The sequence below is a fragment of the Aythya fuligula genome, chromosome Z, assembly GCF_009819795.1.
Source record: "Aythya fuligula isolate bAytFul2 chromosome Z, bAytFul2.pri, whole genome shotgun sequence".
In the NCBI taxonomy this organism is placed as follows: domain Eukaryota; kingdom Metazoa; phylum Chordata; class Aves; order Anseriformes; family Anatidae; genus Aythya; species Aythya fuligula.
In genome coordinates, this window is record NC_045593.1 from 62,314,523 (window position 1) to 62,337,939 (window position 23,417).

General features: G+C 38.8%; 1 protein-coding gene across 1 annotated transcript in view; it reads right to left on the reverse strand.

Annotated features, from left to right (window-relative positions):
- Positions 1–23,417, reverse strand: part of EPB41L4A (erythrocyte membrane protein band 4.1 like 4A) — a 127,819-nt gene that overhangs the window by 24,189 nt on the left and 80,213 nt on the right. Inside the window, exons 10-14 of the mRNA XM_032206190.1 lie at positions 19,354–19,445; positions 18,368–18,445; positions 13,142–13,254; positions 4,777–4,858; positions 936–1,019 (exon numbers count right to left, since the gene is read on the reverse strand). Coding sequence (XP_032062081.1) covers positions 936–1,019; positions 4,777–4,858; positions 13,142–13,254; positions 18,368–18,445; positions 19,354–19,445 — 449 coding nt within the window. The remainder of the gene's footprint in view (positions 1–935; positions 1,020–4,776; positions 4,859–13,141; positions 13,255–18,367; positions 18,446–19,353; positions 19,446–23,417) is intronic.

A 23,417-nucleotide genomic window follows, 5' to 3' on the forward strand; every position in this document is an offset into this window, starting at 1 on the left:
GTCTTCCTTCTCTTGGTGCATTTAAATCACCTTCAGCCAGCTTCACCTAAAGATCCTAAGATCTTACACTGGAAAAATACAATCCCAATCTCTATCCCCTTCCTCTGTACTACTCATGATTTTCTAGATCTCTAGCACAACCCCTGAAATGATCTCTTTTCCAGGCTGAGTAATTCTGGTGTATGTAGTTGCTCCTAGTACAGGTTTCATGTATAGCCATTCATACATTTGATTACCCTTGCTGCCCCTTTCAAAGTCTTCTCTTCCTGATGATAAGGACATAGAGCTCCACTAACAATTCATGCAGAAAATACGTAATCCACAAATTTCTCTGATGTCAGAATGCTGTTCTCTTGTATTCTTCACTGTGTCTTTCCTAATAATTGCTAATTGTTTTTCTGACTGCTACTGAGTTGTGTTTTCATGAGGCTATCCCTCAAAAATCCGCAGCACCTCATTTTAATTGGAAATCTAGGATTATTTTTGACTCCCATTAAGCTTGCTTTACAATTACTAACTCAATGTCATCCACCATTTAGTGGATCATGAAGCAGACTCTAACGGTCTTCCTGCCATTCTTCACAGACAACTTTCAATCTCGCTATCCCAAACAATTCTGTCCCATCAACAAACCTTCTCACCCCTTCTTCCAGGTCTTTGACAAATGTACTCTAAAACAGAGGTCCATGAACAGATCTCTGTGGAAAGCCACTGACGACACCTGTCCACCAACCACTTCCTCCTACTCATACACTCGTACTTGCCTAGTTTTTAACTGATTATATATGTACGTCAGGACCTATCTTCTTACTTGCAATACAGACTTCCTGTGACCCTGCTAATGCATTCATATATTATACCAATATCCCTTACCCTATTACAAGGGCATGACATTTACCATTGCACAAAACCTAAGATATCATGTCTTGCCTTACCTCTGCAGGCCGTTTTCCTCCCATGGTGCGCTTGTTTTACTTCTTTGGGTTTCTGGACTGTTTTCATTTTTCATCTTTTTAAAGCTAAATAAAAGTACAGATATATTTTTAAAAACCCATAGTGTATAGGTCACATCTTCTCTCCTCTCTCAGAAATTCATCTTGGAGGCATACAGCCGGTATAGAGACCCACCCTGACAAACAGCTATTTGCCTGACATATGAAAGAAGGCAAACAACTGCTATATTAAAGAATCTCTCCTAGAAAGACAGATTGGAAGAAGAAAAAAAATGAAGGACTTGAAAATCAGCTCTACAATCCCGTAATTACGGCTGCACTGAGTCAGAAAAAGGTCAATCTCATCTCAAAATAAATTAGAACAGACACTTAGGCAAAAAGTCTAACAACAGGGCAAAGATACAACATGCCCTCCCAGTCTTCCACAACATGCAGATAATTGAACCATAAGTTTTATCTGCTTTGTATTTTACATAGTTCTTGATGGAACTTTCTTCCATGGATTTACTTAAGCACCTTTTGAATATTTTTGTATTTTTGGCATGAATCATGCCTGGTAGCAGCACACTGCTTTATGCAACTCCAACTGTTGCACAAGTATTTTATTATGTCTCAAATCTTCACCCATTTCAAAAAATGCATCCTGTATTCCTCACAGTTCCGTATTTATGGAAAGACAAAAAAAAATACCCTGTGAATGATTGTTCCTTAATCACAAACTCCACTTTGTTATTTTTTCATACATCTACTACCTGGCTCATCTCTTATCCCCATGAAAGCATCATGGTCCATTTAATCTCTCTCAGTAGATAAGTTAACACATATCTCTGATTATCCTTATCATGCTTCTGCATCATTTTTAAGATCAGAGTAACAAAGGCATGGGTGATAACTATTCAAAACATGACCGTCCACAGGTTCGAGGAACAGCATACTCTTCTCATCCCTCCCTCAGTAACTCCTTATGCTGTCTCTTTGCTAGACACTGAGCATAAAGCTGACAACATGAAAGAGCTGGCTTCACTGACTGCTGCAAGGTGAAGTACCAGGAGAGTCAAGGCAGCTTACAAAATAGGTGTCAGTATTTGTAACCAGCTGTGTGCTCTCTCTCTGTTTCTTCCTTGCTTTCTCATAGTCACGTTTTACAAATTCCAGCCCCTTAATGGTCCCAGACAGGATGGCTCACTGCCACTACAAGTGTTGGAAGGTGGCTTACAGACATAGCGTGTTTTTATATGCACCTTCTCCCCAGTGAGCAGTTGTGCTTTTCCTGCAGCATCATCTCTAGAGTTCACTTTCAGCCTGAACAAGCAGTTCACCTGATATAAAACTAAGCCATATTGGTTTCCACTAAGCTCTTCAAGTAGTATTATTGACAGCAACCCACTACAAGCATTAATACCACAGATCTTTCCAAAGTGCAACTTGAGCAGCAAAAAAGGCTTTACAGAGGGGCACATAAGCCAGAGTTCTTTGTCCAGAGCAGGTGGTGACAGACACTGCTCTATGAAGGAATCGTGGCTACTTAACTCACTAATCCACTTTTAACCTCAGACTTTGGTTACTACAGGTCACTGAGTTAAGCATTTAATTCTCATGTAGTGAACCAAATGCAAAGCTACAGTAAGTCAGCAGGAAAAGAAAATAAATTACACTTTAACAGGTAAAATGTTTTCTTAATACCGCATCCATTAATCAGTGATTCTTATTAGCACAGTCTACTCCCAGGCTAAAAAACACATGCTTATTACACAGTAAGCAAGTAACTCAGGCAAACATGTTTCTGTCCTGTGCAAAAACAGTTGCTGTTTGCAGTACATCATAAACTACAGAACAATTCTCAGACTGAAGTTCATTTTAAAGAAATTTGAATTGTGCTTTCAAATCTTATAAAAGAGAAGGAGAAATAATCGTGGTAGTTGAATTCACTGCATTAGTTTCCTATGTCATTACTCATTCAGAGCAGACTTTAGAGTCAGAACTAGACCATAGCAGCTCTTCAGATACTGGTATTATCATCAGGAACGCAGCTGAAAAAGTGACTGAGTTCACTCAAAGTTTTAGAAAATTTTAGTATCTGATTTTCATGGGAGACTGTCGTATTTTTGATTTATGGTTTACCTTGAATTTACACCATTTACACAGAATTGACCAACTGTGTATCTCAGCAGTGAATGAGATGTTAAACTGTGAAAACTCATCTCTTAAGAGCTACTGGATAGTGCTTTGTAAACACGACTGAGAAGTAATGCAAGAATCATACAGGATGAAGAAAACAACCAAACTGTAAATGCGTCATACAGGATATGTGTTGCCTGACAGGCAAACTAAGCTTGGTGGCCCTGAAAGGTGTTTTGCATGTGCAGACACAGACATGGAGAAAAATAAATCAATTTCTAAATAGAAAGCATGCAAGAAAAATATCTTCCAATTTTTGTTGTTGTGGTTGTTTAGACATGACTAACACTGTTTAAAAACATGAGTCAGTGAGAAACTGCCCAAGAATTGCTTTTACAGTGCCAAGTTAAGAAACTAAACCCAGACCCTTTGAAGCTGCAATGGTCAGAGTCCCTGCTCTGCAACTTGCCTATCCCTTTTGTTTTAACGATTCCCTGAGGGAAAAAAAAAAAAAATATATATATATATATATATATATAGCATTGGGAACACAAACTGTAGTTAAGAGCCCCTGATTCTCAATACTTGCTCTCATACCACAATGCAAAGATGACCTTCTTCCTTTGTACTTTTCTCTCTACTAACACATCCTGCTTCAGCTGGATGGAGTTAAGTAGTATTATTTCACAGGGACAAGAACATTGGATTCAGATTCCCTCAAACTGAGGGAGCAATTAAACTCAGCTCTTCTCTTCTGGGGCAACAGTTTAGATTATTAGGCAACAGGAAACACCATCCCCCACGTATTTGCAGTAAATCTTTTGACCCTCCTTCAGAAGCCAGTGGAGATACTTAGCATGTAAAGACCTCAGCTTCAACAGTGTAATACAGTCAGAGTTTCTCAGCTCAAAGAAAAAAAAAAAAAAAAAAAGCTGTCAGAGATACTGGGCATGCAGAGACAGACATCTAGGCAACTAAGCAAAAAATGTTAGGTGCTGAGTTTTTGACTCACTGTTTCGTCGAATCACCCTTTTTTGATTTGTCCATCCCTAAAAGTAAGGGTGGGAACATAAACCCCTTCCTGAATCTGAGCCTCACCTCATTCTCTCAAATATGCCTAATAACTAGAGATGTGTGCTTCAGCACTGGTAATTAAACACAGCAGACCATACAAGTCCAGAGGAGCCCCAGCAAGCTCTTTACTGCTGAGAACCAAGCACAAACATCTACTAGTTTTGTAGTCCTGGATTTACCGGTGCAACGAATAATAGACAGCAGGGTGAAGAGCGCTGCTGGAAGAGGCCATTCCCAGCTCTTCCCTGCCCACACATCCCAAGCAGAGCTTCCTCTGTACCCAAGATGAGGGAGTAGGGAAGAGACATGAAGGACTTCATGCCTATCCTGACCAGTGCCCCTTGTGCCACAATCTGTTTTTTCAGGTTTAAAATGGAGACTGTCTTCCCATTAACATGCCCTGATTTCTGGGTTTCCAATCTCCACATCACCTGGAACCTCAGCTCCAGTGCAGCAGAAGATTGGGGCTTGCTGAAATGAATTATCTCTGGTAGCTTTGTCAGCAGAAGATCAGAGAGTCCTAAATCTTAAGGGCAAGAAAAGCTGCGATTAATGATTACTAAATGTATTGTTCTGTCCAATGCAATAAACAGACTCTTAAAAGCTGGAAGGAAACTGCTGGTCTACCTACCTTTTCACTGGGGAAGGTGCAATGATTTTTGTAGTTGCTTCATTATCCCCATTTGTTGCAATCTGGTTCATGCTGCTGGATCCTGAAAAAAGAAAATACAGGATAGTCCCTTAGCCGATCTGTTGGCACATCTACTCAGCCTACCCACCTGAACCCAGTGCAGTAGGTGAGATAAAATAATACACAAGACATATGGTGCATGCTTTACTTGCTAAGGGTGTATAAGGATCACACTTTTGTGTCTTACCATTTTTTCTGGTTTCAGCACGTCACAAGAAAGTTCAACATGGGGGACATTCATTACTCATCCATGTGAGAGAGGGGAATTAGCTGTTGTTGTTCCCACAGGGATACTATGCTACTGCAACCAGGAGGGAATTTCCTGCCCTTTCACTAATGAGAAGAAAGGTATGAGGAGAATATAAGCTAACTTGGTATGGTCTGCACTATGAAAAATCTTGGCAATCTCCTGTGTGGTTACTGTGCCCTCTAAAACAATTGTTAGATTAGATGGTAAAGCAAGATGAATATGTACATTGCAAGGAACCCTTTCAAATCAATGTAGCAGCACTGTGCACACACAATGCTAATAAATCCTAAACCATGCCCAGGAAAATAAAAACTGTAAACCAAGGTTTTGAAAACTAATAGTGTAAGTATATATAAAGAGAATAAAGAATAACATTTGGACAAGAAACATCTAAGGCTCACTTTCTATGAGTAAGAAAAATTTGGCCAGTTTTGTGCCCAATACTGAACATTAGTTGCTCCTGCTCTTTCCACAGTGTTGGCACAGAAACCTCCACCATAGCCTTGAAGAAGTAGGATGGACATGCACCTCCCCTCCATGCAAGAGGCTTAAAAGTAAAAGACTGGTGCATTTGTAATTTAGGAGCACTCGATTAGGAATCTGGATATTTCATTCTGAGTTAAAGACAAAGTGACATGACACAGGTATGATGTACGGATGTATACACCTTAGAACTGTTCTGTTTAGCTTGGTATAATCACAAAACTCTGGTAGAGAATTAACAACAAACAAAAGATGTATTAATCATCAAGAAGAGTTTGTGTCTGTTAGCACTATAATTTTAGTTTCCATGCTTTGCCATCAATACTGATCTGTAATTTTTCTTCAGTTCAGATGTTTCCTTTCCATCTGACTGGCAATTTTAGTAACTTCTTACAAAACTGCTACCTTCTCCAAAAGCAGATGCTAAGTAAAACAATAAAGCAGCTCCACTAATGACATGCATCAGCTCTGGATTGGGCACTGAGGATGTTCACTGAAGATAACAAGATTGACTGAAATCTGTAAAACTGGTAACAAGGAAATTCTGTACCTTTTCATGCACAAGCAACAGCACCATTGTGTTCTTAATACAGTGGTACAAACTCAGAGCCTTTTTGGTTTTTGTTTTTTTTGTTTTGTTTTGCTAAAACTAAAACATAATGTCTCAAATTAAGCTGTGACTCAATTTTACTTTATCAGCTTTCTCCACAGTCTCAGGGAAAGAATTTTTCCATGACACGTCACAACTTCCCATACCTCTCTTTTAACATACAAAGTCTCTACACTCCCCTCTACTTCAACACAGACACTTGAGGTATCCTAAGGCATCTTGTCAGGCCATCAATTGCATCTTCAGAAGGGTGTGGGCCTCCTCCATATTAAATCTGTCAGTCTTCTGCAGATTTCTCATACACTGCAGAGGGTCATGAGAAGCATTAGTCACCTTTGCTCAAGGAACTCAGCCAAGCCCTTATTTGTCTGACCTTTACGGCTTTTAATGATTTAGTTTACTCCTTCCCCTACTTAGCTTTTCAGAATAATGCCTGGCAGGGAATGGGAGCAGCCTGGGTCCTGTCTTGTGCATCATTTGCTCCTCTGAGGCACTTTTCATTCTTTATGACAATCTAAGGGCTAGGAAGAAATGGAATATTCTAAGAAGGAAATATAGAATGGGAACAAATTCACACACAGAACAGAAAGTAAAGTTTTGGGAGCCTGAATGAATCCTCTGTTTTATTCAGGACGAGACAGCCAGCTCTGCAAACTGTCTGAAGCACTATAAATCTGCCCATACGACTGTTTTATGTTTTCAAGAATGATGCAATAGCTACACTTTTGTTGTGACCTGCTTGGTAAAATGACAGAATTACTGAATGAAAAATTATTGGGCTAAGAAACCCAAAACTTCCATGAACGAATGTGGTGAATGAGAAAATGGTCAGGAAAAAAAAAAAAAAAAGACTCCTACAAAAATTCTTCCAGAGACCTAAAAATGCCTAGGGTCAAAAAATCACATTAAAAGAAAGATGACAGCTCATAGTAACAGGAGCAGACATTTCCCACCTTTAAGGAAGATACTGGTAGTGATAAGAAAATGGAGTAGGTTGAAGTGTTAAACAACAAGGATATCTAAGGGTTTCTGACTTTTTTTCCATGAAGGTTGCTTTTCCTAGGCCATCAAAATCATGAAAAATATATTAATAATTAAAAAAAAGCACAACACTACAACATCTTCACTAATGGAAGTATTAACATCAGCAAAGCTACTGCTTTTCCAAACAAAGGAAATGATTTCAGCAATTCAGATGCTGCTGCATAAATGAGGTAGCTTCCTATTAAGCCCCTCAGAGTGCTCATTACTTGATGGAACAACAAGAGCTCATGCTCCAAAACACGTCAAAGCAATGAAACAACTTCCAGAAAAAGAGCCAGGGGCCAGTTGCTCCAGACCTAATCCTTTGCTGTGTTTGGCAGTATAGCCCAGCCACCTCTGGGTGTTAGAAGATGGGGATTATGTGATGCAGTCAGTCCACCCTACTGCAGAAAGTCTGATGCCTTTGCAGCTCCCTGGGCTCCCTGCATGAAAACCAGTGCTGCAGAGCCTGTGAGGGGCACATCAGCTTTCAGAGCAGCCAGCACTTGTAAACCTTTACAAAAGCACCAGCTCCTTCTCACCGCTGAGTTTCCTGGTTACCACTGTCCTTATTTAACAAGTACCTAGCTGAGGGAAGAACAGAGAAACCACAACATACCAGCAACTATCACAGAGGCAGAATCCAGTCAGAAATACAAAATAACTCTCTTCTACTGAGAGAAGTCCTCATTGAACCACATTGGACTGACTCCACTGTTGCCTTTTAGGACAATAGGAGCTTTTGTTTCCTTCTTCTAAAAAACAAACTTTTTTTGGCTGCACGGTTCTTTTGTACAAATAGCTAGCTTGATTGGGAGGAAAGCCTTCTGTCCACACTTAGAAAAATAACAGTCTTGAAGTATGTTCCACCTCATGTGTCTTCAGCTACCTTCACAGTACTGTTCTCCCAATATATATCTCTGTATCATACAGCATGGCTATTCTAAAAGAACAAACTCCAGAAAAATTGACCAAACACTAACCCCATTACAGTATCTTATCTATATCACTGTTTCTTAAATGCCAACGTAATAGACCTCTCAAAATACCTTAGACAAACAAAAATCTTCAACTTGTACCAGGTTTTTTGGCTTGATTGCCTTTTGTGAGTTAAGTTACTGTCAGTGTTCACTGAACTGAATTTTTCCATAAACATGAATGCATGCTTTGATTAAATTTACAGCAAGGTTAACATTGATTTGTGCATTCAAATTTAAATAGACAACTAGATTTTAAAAACTCAGAAGCCCAAAATCTTAGGAGCCTCGTGAGCTAATTAAGTCATGCCTGTTTCTTATCAACTAAAGCAATTTCACTGACATTATCTGAAAGTAGTGTTTGTATTTAGACCTATTAATGAGGGCAGAAGATAGAGTGATCAAAAGGAAAACATGACGTAAGAGTTCATGCTTTGCACGGCATGTTACTAAGAGCTTATAAAAATGAATGGACTTCAAATGTCCACACTTACTTAGCTTGTCCTGTGATAATGTGTTGGTTTTTTTTTCCAAAGTAATTTCCATACCTGTCATCTCATTTCTGCTGAAATTGCCATATCGTGAAATACAGCAGTGGTCACATCCATCTTTTTGGAAAATTTGTTATTTCAAATAACCTTTAAAGTTTAATGCTCAAAGTAAATAAATAACTAAATAGATACAGTTAACCCAATATTCAGTTTGTAAAAGTTAGCTTTCAAAACCAATATCAGTTTTCTGGGAAAAGACTGGTGATTTTGAATGCCCCAATCCAACAGCTCTATCTACCATGACTGAGGTGCATGCAAAGAAGGATAATGACAGCTGTCTGTGATATTAGGTAGCTCAGTCAATGCAGTGATTGTGAATGCCTAGGAGCTATAGTTTAGAGACCATAAGAATACATGCAGTATTGTAATTTTAATACTTGCTCCTGATTCTCCACCTGGCTTATAAAACAGAATGCCAGGGTTTACTTTACAGTGGTTATACAACTACACAGCGTGCAAGGCATTGGCAAATCAAGTCCTCAGCTAGCAAAAAACAAGAAGCCCTAAGCAATGTGTTTTCCAGGACTGAATAAACTCAGACCTATGGCAACAGGTCTGGCCACATCAATGTTTGTCCAGAGAGAACGTTCCTGAGGAACTTCTTGAGTGCAGCATTCAGTTGAAAGAATAATGAATGCTTTCATCGAGCAGCCCGTACCCATTATTGCGAAAGCTGAACATTATCAGTCCTGCCATAAGAGGGTAAGGCAGAACAATAAGTGATCCTGTTCCACTGTTTGAGTTTATGATTTGCAACCAGAACAAAATGTGACTGTAACTCTCTCTCAGCTGAAACTGGGGGAATAAACGAACTAAACAAGCTATGCATGCCTTGAGTTCAAGGCTCCACAAAACAACCCAAAACAACTTTCTCCACCTGAGCACCCACTTGAAAAACAACCTAAGCATACACAAAGGAAAAAAATGCACTAATATAAAAACACTGATTGCACAGTCCGTGAAGTTTCCTGGACTGGTCTTTCCACTAATTCTAGCGCAGCTGAAATATGGTATGAGTTAAGCAAGTGATAAAATGCAGTTTACTGAAATTTAAGCAACTGTAATCTGGATTCTAGGAAAATAATCTGCCATGCCAAAGCCAAACTGCTTATTCATCCTTTCCTATCAAGGGAACCACTCAATGGCTGTGGCTATTATACAAGAAAGCTAGTTTCTCTCTTCACCGTATTATGTCCTTTAATTGATCCCCTAAAGCGTTCTAACTGCAAACAAATATATAAGTATATATTTTTTCTATCATTGTCTTGGTACCTATTCCAACTTTTAACCCACAGTTCAAGAGTCTGCAGCCCTTATGACTTTAGCACATTTTAATGGACCTGCAAGACAGGAAAACATTATTAGTCACTCATTACTGCAAGCTATAGCTAACCTCTACGTGCAAGTGACAAAAAAAAAAAAACAACACACTTACCAGGCAACTGGTAATAACACCAATAACACCAGAACATGTATACAAAATAAAGGAACAACAACAACAAAAAAGAGATATTGGAGGTTAGAGACTTTAGTACTTCACACAGATCTCTACAGCCAGCAGCAGCAATGTAGATGGCACGTGCTACAGACATGAATTTGTGTCTCGTGGTTGATCTAATTGTCCAAAAACAGATGATGTTGGGTCTATGACAGACCAACTAATTGAGCTGGCTGCAGAAAGAGAAGCATTTGTTTCATGTGCTTAACTTTGCAATCATAAGAAAAGGAAGAAAAGTAAAGAAGGTGAGGAAAGATGCTGGACTTGAAGATTCTTGGCGAAGGCAAGAAGAAAGCTACAAATAATAACTATTTGTAAGCTGTTATTGGGCTTGGGGTTTGTGAGAGGGGAAAATAAATGGAACTCTGATGTTCATTACAAAAAGATAAATTATAAGCTATGTTCAGCTGGATGGTAATTTATGTGGCACTTCCAGAAAACACCTAAAGAAATATAGAAATATCCAGCAGATGTAAACTAAAACCATCTTGTTTAAAATGTTGAACAAGGCGTATTTAATCTTATTACACCATACTAGGAACATAAAATTAAGAAAAAAGGACAAGCCATCAATGAGATCTACTGACATGATACATGATCCCATTATACAAAAGGAAAATTTATTTTAAGATATAACATATTATTCTCTAAAACTTTGCCCAACTGAAGTGTTTTAACTCAAGACTGTTTACTTCAGCAGTCACATTTTCTTGATAAAAAATATTTTGTATAAGTAAAATACATATCGGGTCAGTATTTTTCACCTAGTGTTGCTTAAAATCTATCAACTGGACCTGATTCCCTGAGAGAAATGGACTCAATACTGCTGTATCAAAGATCCAGTTTAGGGGAAAAAGGGTGCATTTATCCTGGTGACATGCAAGAGACTGCCATATGGAGTCTGTCACATGGAGGAGAAATGACATTAACTTTCCTTCAGAGTATGAAAATGCATTTAAATGGACAAAGAGAACTAGCAGTATATCACCATGAATACCCAGATACAAAATGAAAAAATTGAGACTCAAAATAGATGCATTGACAGAGAAGGATAGATTTTGAGTAGCACAGCTCTCTTCCTTTAATCCACATATAATGTGGGAAATGAATCAAATTAATCTGATTTAAAAATCTTTTGAGGTAATAAACCTGCACCAGTGGAAAGCAATTGCATATTTGAAATGCTTGGCTTATCAATTAAGCCACATTAAGAGCAAAACAAGATTGGGGGGATAGAAATTACACAAATACTTATGAATAAGATGAGTAAAAAACAAAACATTTTTTTTTTAATCTTCAAAGTAAGACAGAGTATTTAAATACACCAAAGCAAGCAGGCATTGCCCAGGGAACTCTGCATCACATTACAAGAGCAGAGCAGGTCACAAGAAGGTTTCTGGTTTCTTCGTAGTTCCAATTAAAGACACTGAAAAAAAACAACAAGCACAACACGCTCATCCTTACAGCAATACTGACTGACATTCACTGCCTGTGCTAAGGCAAACATTATTTTTAACTAAGGGCTGAGTTTCAGCTGACAAGTTTACCCCTGAATAGCCACACAATTTTCTGCACAGCTGAACAGGGGAATAACGAGGTGGGAAATGCCATTCATCTTGAAACACCACTCTAAGAATGGGATAGCCCAGCTGAACAAAAGTCTAAGTCGCTATGTTCAAGGGTGAACAGCATCTATGAGACAAGTCATAGATAAGCCACAAAATATCCTGAGTCAGAAGAGACCCACAAGGATCATCACATCCAACTACTGGCTCCACACAGGGCTATCTAAAAATTAAACCACACATCTAGGCACTCATTGACAAAAAGATACCAAATTCTGAAAGCAAAACAGTTATTTTCATACTCTTAAAAAAAAAAAAAGAAATAAACAAACCCTGTTGTGAACTGCTTATATTTTTCAAGGGCAAAAATTGTAGTTACACTATATTTCAATACCCACTGCAGATAAAAGGCAGGACACACTGTATTCAGTTTTCAGTCAAAAGATGGCATCCAGAACAAACATTGGACACCTCTAGATGTATATACCCACCCTCTTTTTAAAATCCAGACCTCTCAAAAGTATGTCATGTTGTACTAACCATGAGAAAGATTGCTTACTTTTTAAAAGCCCGGGCAAGTTGTTCCCCAATCCCCTAACACACATGCGCATATGTACCCAACTCCATGCATGAGTTCCACTGAAATCTGTATAACTACAGTCAAAACAAAGCTAAGCATATGCATGTAGTCACATGTAGAACTGGTATCTGACATTAGGAAAGATTTTTGCCCCTAATACTAGATTTCGGCAAACATTTATTATTTTGCAGATGACTCCTGTGCTTAGCACTTCATCTTGCATGTTTCCTCTAATGCCCACAAAAACTTTCAGCTTTCCCTGTTTTCAGCATGCAGTTATAAATTTCCAATTCACAAATCTGAAGCATTTTAAAACTGCAGAGAGCATGGCATTAACTCCTATTTCACTTAACATCAAAATAAAGGGATATTGCTCTAGCTTTACCAAACTGGGAAAAGGACATAGAGTAAAAGCAGCCTGGGTCAAGCAGCTGGAACAACGAAATCACAGCCAAGCTTCTTGGTTATAAAACTAGAGAGACAGTATTTCTCTGCCCATCTTAAAATTTCCCTAACATACTTTACATTAGACCTACAAATATATGTTCTTATCATATCTGATCCACAAATCTTTTTTACCTTTATCTACAAAGTTGGACTTTTTAGATCTACTTAACATTGTATCTAAACACTAACCTAAAAGAAGGCAGAATCCATTCTGAGAGACACTCAAGGACACTGCAACAATTTTGATTCACCTTTTGAAAGTGAAATGAACCACAAACCAGGGACAAAGTCTTTCCACAGGCACAGCATAGAAGGACTTACCTGTTTGTTGTGTTCTTTTCGGGTATGTCTTACTGCGACTTCTTTCAATACACTGGTCAGGCCGCGGGAGCTGAACAGAAGGATCTCTGGTCATTTGCAGAGACATCCTGCCACTTGAAAACACAACAAAATCAACTGTGTAAACACTTGGGGAAATGCTCTAAGAAACAGAGCATCTTTAGGTTGAAAAAAAATGCATGGTGTTCAGACAGCGCATTTTGATAGTTATTCCTTTCTCATTTGCAGCTCTGATACACCTGCAGAGAGTAACACTACCCTGCCTGGAACTCACTTTTGTTTTGAATCATTCAGTGGCAGAATCATCAACAGTTTGTGCCAATCTCTTCTACAAAAGGCATTTACTAGAGGATCTAAGCAAACAAAAAGATGCCAGCTTACTAGGAAGAGGCTAAGATAGTTTGACCTTTTGTAACATCTTATCTCCAAACATATGACATTCTCATGTAAGTAATCAAATAAATAATAATTTGCTTAGATCCTGAATTCCCTCTCTAAGTTTTTATCTCAGGAGAACACACAGTTAACATTGCTCAGTTTCAGTCAGTAAGGGGCTACTGGCTCTGCCACGGTGGAAGGCCAGTAAAAAGGGTATGGAGAACCCAGTGCAAAAGCAAAGTGTAATACAAAACCTTATTACCTCTTAAAGTAAGGCTCTTCCTCGATGCATGACTTTTTAAGAAATTAAATGTATTATTTTATGCTCATTCTAATGCCTATCTCCATGTGATCAAGCAGAATAAGGTGTTCATAACAAAATTTTCAAACAAACACCATATTCCTCTGCAGAACTCTATGCTTGCTACTGGAAACTTACAACATAAAGAAAGTGACAGCATTAACTCCCAGTTGCTGTAACACCTGCAGTTCCATGACTTAGAAGTCATCAGGTATCATGCTAGCAAGTGCCAAGCAATTATACAGGTGTTATGGATGTAGATTTCCTGAGCTATGTGAATGTACTCCACTAGGATGACTGCATTTTCACCAAGAGCCCCACAGGAATAGTCAGCACTGCAGAATTATGATCTTCTCAACAGTTGTAAAAGGATTAAAGGACAAAAAAAATCATCTAACATTACATCAAAATAATAGTGCTTTTTGATATTTAGTTTCAAGGGTGTTTTTTTCCTCCCAAGTTAGCCATAAAACACTTCCTCTCCAATTTTCAGTTTTGCAACCACACCAATCTCCCAAATTCCAGAAACAGTTTTAACTAAATCTCCAGGGACAACATCTACTGCTCACACTAACATCTCCACATATTAAACAAAATATTTGATCTTTAGATGGTTTTTTTTTGTGTGTTTTTGTTTTTTGTTTTTTTTTTTTGTTGTTGTTTTTCTTTGAAAGCTGTCTGTCTTATGGTCCCCATAAATACACCACCCAACCCAATGATGGAACTTTCCTACAAAAGACAAACAGGGAAGAAAATCAGTGTAAAGAAAATATTCTCAAAGCACATACAAAATGGTATTATTGCCACTCTGAATTCCAGAAAGAGATAATCTGTTAAGCTCCAATTGATTATAATTTTTTAAAAGGGATTTTTTTTTAATAGGGAATTTTTTTAAAAGCGAAAAAAGGTACTCCTTTTCCAAAAGGTTCCATAGGTACTCTTGGTACCTATGGAACCACAGGCCAGTCAGCCTCACCTCTGCCCAGTAGACTGATGGAGCAGATCCTCCTGGAAGCTATGCTAAGGCACTTGATAAACAAAGAGTTGACTAGTGACAGCCAACATGGCTTCACCAAGGGCACATTGTGCCTGATTAATCTGGTGGCCCTCTACAATAGACTTAAGCACCAATGGATAAGGGAAAAGAAACTATTACTGTCTCCCTTGACTTATGCAGAGTACTTGATACTGTCCCACACAACATTCTTGTAAGTAAAACGGAGAAACATGGATTTGACAGATGGACCACTTGATGGATAAGCAATTGGCTGGATGGTCATACTCAAAGAGGTGCAGTCAACAGCTCCATGTCCAGGTAGATACCAGTGATGACTGGTGTCCCTCAAGGGTAAATACTGGGACCAGCGCTGTTTATCATCTTTGTTGGTGACATGGACAGTGGGATTGAGTGCACCCTCAGCACATTTCCCTATAACCCCAATGTGTGTGGTGCAGTTGACATGCTGCAGAGAAGGAATGCCATCCAGAGGGACCTGGGCAGGCTTGAGAGGTTGCCCTGTGTTAACCTCAAGAATTTCACAAAGGCCAAGTGCGTCCTGTACCTAGGTTGGGACAATTCCAAGCACAAAAAGAAGAGAGATGTGCACTTGCAGCCCAGAAAGCCAACTATATCCTGGGATGCACCAAAAGAAACATAGCTAGCAGGTAGAAAGAGGTGATACTTCCCCTCTACTCCACTCTTGTGAGACCCCACCTAGAGTGCTGCGTCCAGCTCTGGGGCACCCAACAGAAGAAGGACATGGGCCTTCTGGAGCAGGTCCACAGGAGGGCCTCAAAGATCATCAGAGGGCTGGAACACCTCTCTTATGAAGACAGGATGAGAAAGTTGGAGTTGTTCAGACTAGATAAGAAAAGGCTCTGGGAAATTTTATAATAGCCATCCAATACTTAAAGGGAACCTACAGGAAGGCTGTGGAGGGACTCTTGGTCAGGAATTGTAGTGAAAGGACAAGAGGTAACAGATTTAAGCTAAAAGAGGGTAAGTTTAGAATAGACATAAGGAATAAACTCTTTACTTAGTGTGTGGTGAGAACAGGTTGCCCAAAGCGGTTGTGGATTCCCCATCCCTGGATGTGTTCAAGGCCAGGCTGGATGGGACTTTAAGCAACCTGGTCTAGTGGAAGGTGTCCCTGCCCATGGCACTGGGGCTGGAACAATACGGTCTTCCAACCCAAACCGTGCTATGATTCTGTGATCACTATTTATCACTAGCTCTGTGTAATCAATGTGGTGTAAATAGGTGTCACAATCCACATTTACTAGAGCATCCACTCAGATCAAAGGAAAGTCAAACACTGCAGCAAAACAGGGAACACTTCATACTAGATGGGAAACATATACTTTAAAATGTTCTAGAAAAAATTATCATTATAAACATAGTTGTCAGTAATAATTACCATTTCAGAACTGCAATCCATAGCAATGGAACCAATAAGTTCCCTCCTTGGAACTAATTAAAAATATAAGAAAAAAAAAATAAAAGATGTACAATGGCCAAGAAGAGGAACTTAGACATACCACTGACAGGAATAAGTCAAACGTAGTTAACTGCTTCACAGCATTTTAAAATTCAGAGGAATATCCTGGAAGATACAAAGTTTTCACTTCCCACAGCACACTGCCCTGCTCCAATCTGCCAAAATGGTACAAGAGGGTAAACTCCTGCTCTCATCCTTGGTATTCTGGCAGGAATTAAGCAGACTCCTATCCAGCTTCACTGATGGAGCTTTGAAGGTCAGGGTCAAACTAGAAACCCCAAAGGCAGTAAAATCACCTAAAAAAAGGAGAAGCTGGATCATGTCAGACAACACAACAACCTAAATAATTTGGGTTATGATGAAATATGTTAGAGAAGATAGAACAGAAGCACACCAGTGGTCCTGACTGGAGACAGTCCAGAATCAGTCACATGAGCTCAGGCTCAGCACTGGCATAGTCATTTCCCCACCAGCAACACCTTCCCTACAATCAAGATATTAAATCTAAGAGTGACAGAGAGATGGCTCTGAATTCTTATTGACTGAGGACAAGTGTAATAGTGTTACCATTACACACTGTTCTTAGTAGCTACCACAGCTACTAACTCCAGTCCAGGAGCTGACAGATTCAGTGAGGGGGATGGTTTTCTTGTTTTCAGAAAAATCGTCCCAGGAAGCAGTAACAAAGAGCTGCCTAACAAATAATGATCATCACTCTTACCCATGATGATCCATGTATTTCATGAGTGATGGTGGAAATATAGACAGGAAAGACAGACAGACAAGCCAAAAATAAACCTAAACAAACCTGCTGTATTTGCAGGTTGTGAAAAACACCTCTAGAATTTATCATTATAGCAAATAGGGCCTTTTCAGCCAGCAGCTTCAAAATAACTGCAGAAGATGAAAAACTACCTTTATTCCTAATTGACCCACAGGAAAAATGAAAATGGGAAAAGAAAGGGGACTGGCTTCCAGATATGATTTTGATTTGCTGCCCTCAATCCTTCCTTTCAGGTTTACTGAATTCCAGACCCTAAAGCAATTCTAAAAATTAGTTATAAATTACATGGCTCAAAATTGCTCAGCCAATGTGACAGAACTAAATTTAAAGCAGTGGTCTCCAATTGCCAAATCCAGTGCCTACAAAGACTTTGTTATTTCAACAGGCTTAAGAATATAAAACTCAAGAAAAACTATTGGGTTTCTTACATATTGCATTTTTTCAATATCCTACAATTTTCTAGTCTTTTGTGTCCCTGCAGATAGAGCGTCTTAAACGCACATTGCTTACCACTTCTGCCACTGTACCACCATATTAACTACCTTCTATGTCATACTACCTGCTTGGTTAACTCCAGCTGAAATTAAGAGTAAGTACTCCCTATATATCCTTACCCTGGAGGATACTGCTTCTTTCAAGGTTTGTGGCCTTGAAAGCTTATCCAATTTTTCCCAGCCACTCCAGCTAGAAAAGATATGCCCATCTCCCTTGAGATCTGCCCTTATTTATGTTCTTAAATCAACAACACTATATCAACTCTGCTGCTTCAAGATTAAATATAACCATCCAGATCAAGAGCCCTTGCAGGAGCTCAACTGCTAGTTTACTGCAGCTGTAAAGAAGGACTGCACAGCTACAGATTTTCTACACTTTTCTGCATCCATTATCTAATTCCTAGAATAAAGGCAGCAGCCAACGTGCCTCCCCATTTTGGTATTTCTCAGTTGTCAGGAAAAAAAAAAAATTAGGGCACAAACATAATTTCATAACTTCTAACGATATTTTGACTTTAAGCTTTGCCAGGGTTACTCTCACCTTCAGTATGAGCTCCAGCAGGCTCTAGCCAGCTCTGGGAATCAGAAGTAACTTTCAAATGTGTCCCCAAATAGTCAGGTAAAGTGGCCCTCATTCTTGCTTCATGAACAAAACTGCACTGACTCATTGTCTGGGTGAGGTTTTTCTTACATTGGAAGAGAAGAGGAGAAGGTAATAACTGAAAAGAAATTTAAACAATTAAATAAATTTACCTGTATCGATGTTTATAACCTATGGATCCAAACTTGCTGAATTTTCTTGACAGAGAGCTTGATTCATTCTCTGGCACTCTATGCAGTTCAAAAAAATAAAACAGAGTGAGTTGTACAAGTAGGTTTCAGCCCTCCTTTCCAAGGAAAGGAAAGAGAAACACAACCTCTGAACTCCAGAGAATAAATTTTCTACTTGTTCCTCTTCATCCCCACCACCAGACAGACTTTTGCGGAGTTGATAGTTCCACAAAGCAACATGTTTATGCCCTCCTCTTTTGATTATGTATCTATTTATTTCAAAGTCTACTGTAAAGCCTTTTGCTTAATATTTCACAGGAGCAGGCAAAACCATCATGCCACAGTAATGAGACTGTGGCAGGAATTCTGAGCCCACACATTCACAGCATTGCTAAAGCCAACACCAAGCATCCCTTCCTAGCCACAGGCCCTTGCACATTTTTGCTAGTGTTTTTGCAACAATAGAAGAAAGTGTTTTGAGACCAGTTATACCAGAAACATTTTATACTCTTTGTCAGCAAAACATTATGGAATTTAAGGGAGCTCTTCTCTCAAAAACAAAAAATTCTGTGCACTGTAAAGAATCCTAATCAAAAATCATAGAAAATAGTTGTATGTGAAAACAAAAAGCTGCAACTCAATGTTACTACAGAGAATTTAGTGCTTAAATATGTACACGTGTATATAACAGCTAAAATCCTGCTCTATACATATGTGGATACTTCAGTTTAAACCTACTTTGTGCAACTGGAAATACTGTATGAAAAAAAAAATCTAAGACAAAATAAACCACTGAATTACCTGAAGATTTCTAAATGTTTGTTTTATATCATCAAAAGAAAACAGAAGGCATCAGCTTTTACGAACATTCTATAATCAGGACGCAAAATGTTTTGCCAGGCAGGAAGCCTTATTCAACGTTGTCTCTCTCCTTTTCGTTGAAAAGCCACAACTACAGCATCACTCACCTGAAAAATGTATGATGTTCTACACAGCATTTCCAGAGATGTTTGCAGGTGATCTTATCACGTGCTTCAAAAAAGAAGGAAGTTTCATTGCACTGAAGACAAAAGGAAACAAATTAATATTGATATGAGGGATTTTGCAAGTGAAATGAGAACACAAGAACTTGCCATCTCATATAAATGCACATAAGAAAAGATATAAATATGAATAAAATCAGGTTATATAATTCTCTACAATTGTTCATTTAAAATAGTTCTCTTTGGTTTCTCATCGGCTGAAAGTAATTATTTAAGGAATTGATTCCTTAGATATAAAAAACAGAACAGCAAGATGATTATTGAAACACTTCTGTTCCTTCTGGTTCATAGATGTCAGCTTTCTTCCTAACAAAAAAGCACAAAGGTTTTTCATACAGTTCCAATCTTTCCTGACTGCACCTCAAATGAAAAATATAATCTTCCTTAAGCTCTGCTTAGCAATATACACAAGGACAGGAATAAGTTAGGGAGAGAAACTCAGAATTTGTGAGAAGTACTATGGAGCAACAACACAGAAAAAATGCACAAGACATGCATGTAGAGAAGAAATGACAAAACTGGATATCAAAAAGATGAGACAAAGGAAAGGCAAAGAAACAAGAACTAGCTAACTTTAACATGATTCAAAATACTTGCAAAAAGGTCAAACGTTAAAAGTCATCAAACCACCTGCAAAGGCTACAGTTATGTGAAAGAAGGTGACTAAAAAGTATACACAAAGCTTAAAATCTGTTCACTGGTAGTTTGGCAGTCAGTGCAGTACACATGTGGAAACAATAAACCACAGGGAGAGATGAAAGAGAAGCCATACATACACAAGCTATAAAATGCTTCCAGTAGACATGAAGCAACAGACACATCACAGTGCTTGTTTCCAACAAGTTAAACATTCAGCAATGTTCACATAAAATACATTTCTATGTATCTGTCACTCAGCAAACTCAAGTGCTCCATTTCATATTTGTTTTTTGCACAACAAATTAGTAGTCCCATTGACTCCAGTGTGAATCCTCCGCATGGTACAGTACTGTCAGTAACAGTAACGCAACCAAGTACTAAAAACAGTCCTAAAATCAGCAGCCAGTTGTAAGAAATAGATGCTCCTGTGTCAGCTATACTTCTGCAGTGGCAGGCATACACAGGTAAAGGGCTCTGGTATTTTGAGCTGCAAGCAACTTGCTATTTGTGAACTAACTCAGTATGTTCTCCAGAACTGAAAATTCCACCTCTACCAAGAATATTTTTGTTAAAGGCTGTCAGGCAGCAATCACAAAAACACAAATGATGTGCTCAAATAGCCTTTCCTCCACCTTGAAACAAAAACAGTAAAAAGGACAGAACTTTCCACCTGTTGTTAGAATAACTAAGATTTCATTCCCTGAATAAAGTAGAAACTGGAGACATAAAGTTCATTTCCCCCCATGGATAATTTTAGTTATATTTTTCCACTGGAAGAGTTTAATGGCTGGTGGGAACAGTCCCATTAAATATCCAAGGAGTGAAAATTACCCTCTAGTTTTCTGTCAAAAACACATTTTCCTCTCCAGAGCATCACAGCGTGAAAGGGCAATAAAGACATGCTGTCATCAAGAAAACCAGGATTTATCTCAGATTGCTATGCATAGCATAAAATTATTAAGTATTAGATTATTCCCATAAACGTATTCCCACAGTTGCTTAAAATACAATTTCAGGCTTGACAGGGATCTTAATCTCTCTACAGGATTCGTAAGTGGTTTAACTTGGAGCAAAAATAGGTTTAATTTATAAAATGTAAAACTAGACACCTGAAAATTTAGCTGTTTAGAAAAAAAAAAAAAAAAAAAAGTAACAGCAGGGTGAGGGGAGAAAGGGGGGGACACTTCCTGAAGAAGATTGCCAAAGAGAAATATCTATGCGAGAATTTTCAAGAATAACTACACTGCTCATGTCCCTTTGGTAAGTCTGGAGTCTACCCACTGAAAGATCATACTGCTCTTTTATGAAGGAATGTCAATGTCAATTATTTCACATACAGCAGAAACATGGTTGAAGATTTAATGATTTAATTTAGACTACAGTTTCTACATCAGACTATTACCTGGTATGTTTGCATTTAAACCCACACAACTGTAGCCACTTTTAAAGAATAATATCAGATCAGGGCTCTGGTATTGCAAAACCTTATGCAATAGGATGATTCATTTTAACTTCTGTTAGGAAAGAACTCTGACTCACATTTAATGTGCAGGATCTTGCTCTTTCTTCATTCACATCTGAATTCTACTTTCAGGCAAAGAATCTTGTGCTGCACTTGAATTAATTTCATTATACAAATCCAGGAGGAGAGAGTTCATGAGTTCAGGAAGGACAGGGACAGAGGTGTTTTTTTTTTTAGAGTTTTTAAAATAAGGTATTTCTTCCATATCTTACTTGAATGCCACTGAAACTGAGGGAAAGATTCCCATCAAAGAAAAGGTTCTACCTGTCTATTTTTCCTTCAAAGTCAGAGTTTTAGGATTTTTCCGTATGTAAAACAAATGATACGTAACACTTCTAAATCAATCAGTGACTTAATGGGGGAAGGTATAGCTACATCATTACATGACTAAAAGATCTGACCAGCAAACGTCAGTGATTGCATCCTCTGTAGCATTATTTTTCAAGGGGAAGAAAGCTAATCTCAGCTGACAGGTAAAATACTTGATGATGAACTATGTGTTGAAACATCTATATCTAGTATGTGGCAATCATGAACTGAAGAATCAAAGTAAGAAGCAGCCTAACCCTACAAACACAAATCATCTAAAAGGTAAGTTATGGAATTCAGATTTGGGCAATGAAACAACTGGTAAAAAAATTAAGGGAGGGTCCAAAAAGCTTTCTGATAACACGCTCAGGTTATCAGGAATCTGAAGGAAAAGCACATATCTGAAAACTAAATACTGCTTCATAATGGATGCTTATGATAACCCAAATAGCACAGTTATTTTTTCCTAAAAGGCAAGAAAGCCTAGAACATTCACCCCCAACATTTTTCTCAGCTAGTGAGAGCTAGTTTAGTGTGCTTTTTTTTTTTTTCCCCTAACATATCTGATGCAAACGAAACAAAGAACTATTGTAATTTTCCTAGTGATTTGCAGAAGATCACAATTCCAAACTCATTCTGCATTGTCTGGGGCCTCACACACTACTCCCTGCTACTCACACTGTGGCTTTCAGAGAGCCATATGTGTTAATGATAAGGCATGATAAACCATCACAGCCCACTGCTTACAGGGCAGCCCTGGCTGTCTGTACATTCTGAAGTCCTCCCCTCCGCTTTGCACTCACTTCGGTGCCTGTCTCATCTTTCAGGGAAGCCGCTTGTGCTCACCAGACAAGCAGGAAAACACTTACATTTGTATGGTGATTTTTGATCATGTCTATGACTTGCTGAAGTGGCTGGCTGTTGAGCTGTTTGATTACCTCCTCCTACTCCTGAGAACACAAGACGCTGAAATACTGCAAGGACATACACTGAACACTCCTCTCCTTTCAAATGCTTTAAAGGCTTGTCCTGCAGTCTCTCAAGCCAGCATCCTAGAGCTCATGCTGCCATAGCCTCACCACCATTTCTACCCATGGGAGGAGGGATGGACAGAACAGCACAGGGGATGCCCATTGCTTGACTATACAACATGCTTAAGAAAGGATTCCCAAATGTGCAGCCAGGGCCCTTCACTGCTTTATGACTGCCTCTGCAGTCAGCTAGGAGACTGGCTTGGCAGCACCTTTGAGACCTCCACAAAGCAGCTGGTGGTTGGTGCAGCACTCCACGATATTCCCACTTACTGAAAGCAAGTTGCTAATGCACTCAGAGGGAGCCAAGCCAGGGTTCATGTTGCTCTACCAACATTTGATAGGTTGCCACAAGTCAGTCCACAGATCAAAAACTTGTTGAAAAACCATGAGGCAGAGCAGGCTTTAGCTGCTGCAGCTTAGGGTATATACTGGTCAACACCTATCCAAGCTCAAGAAAAATAAATAAAACAAAAAACACCTCACAA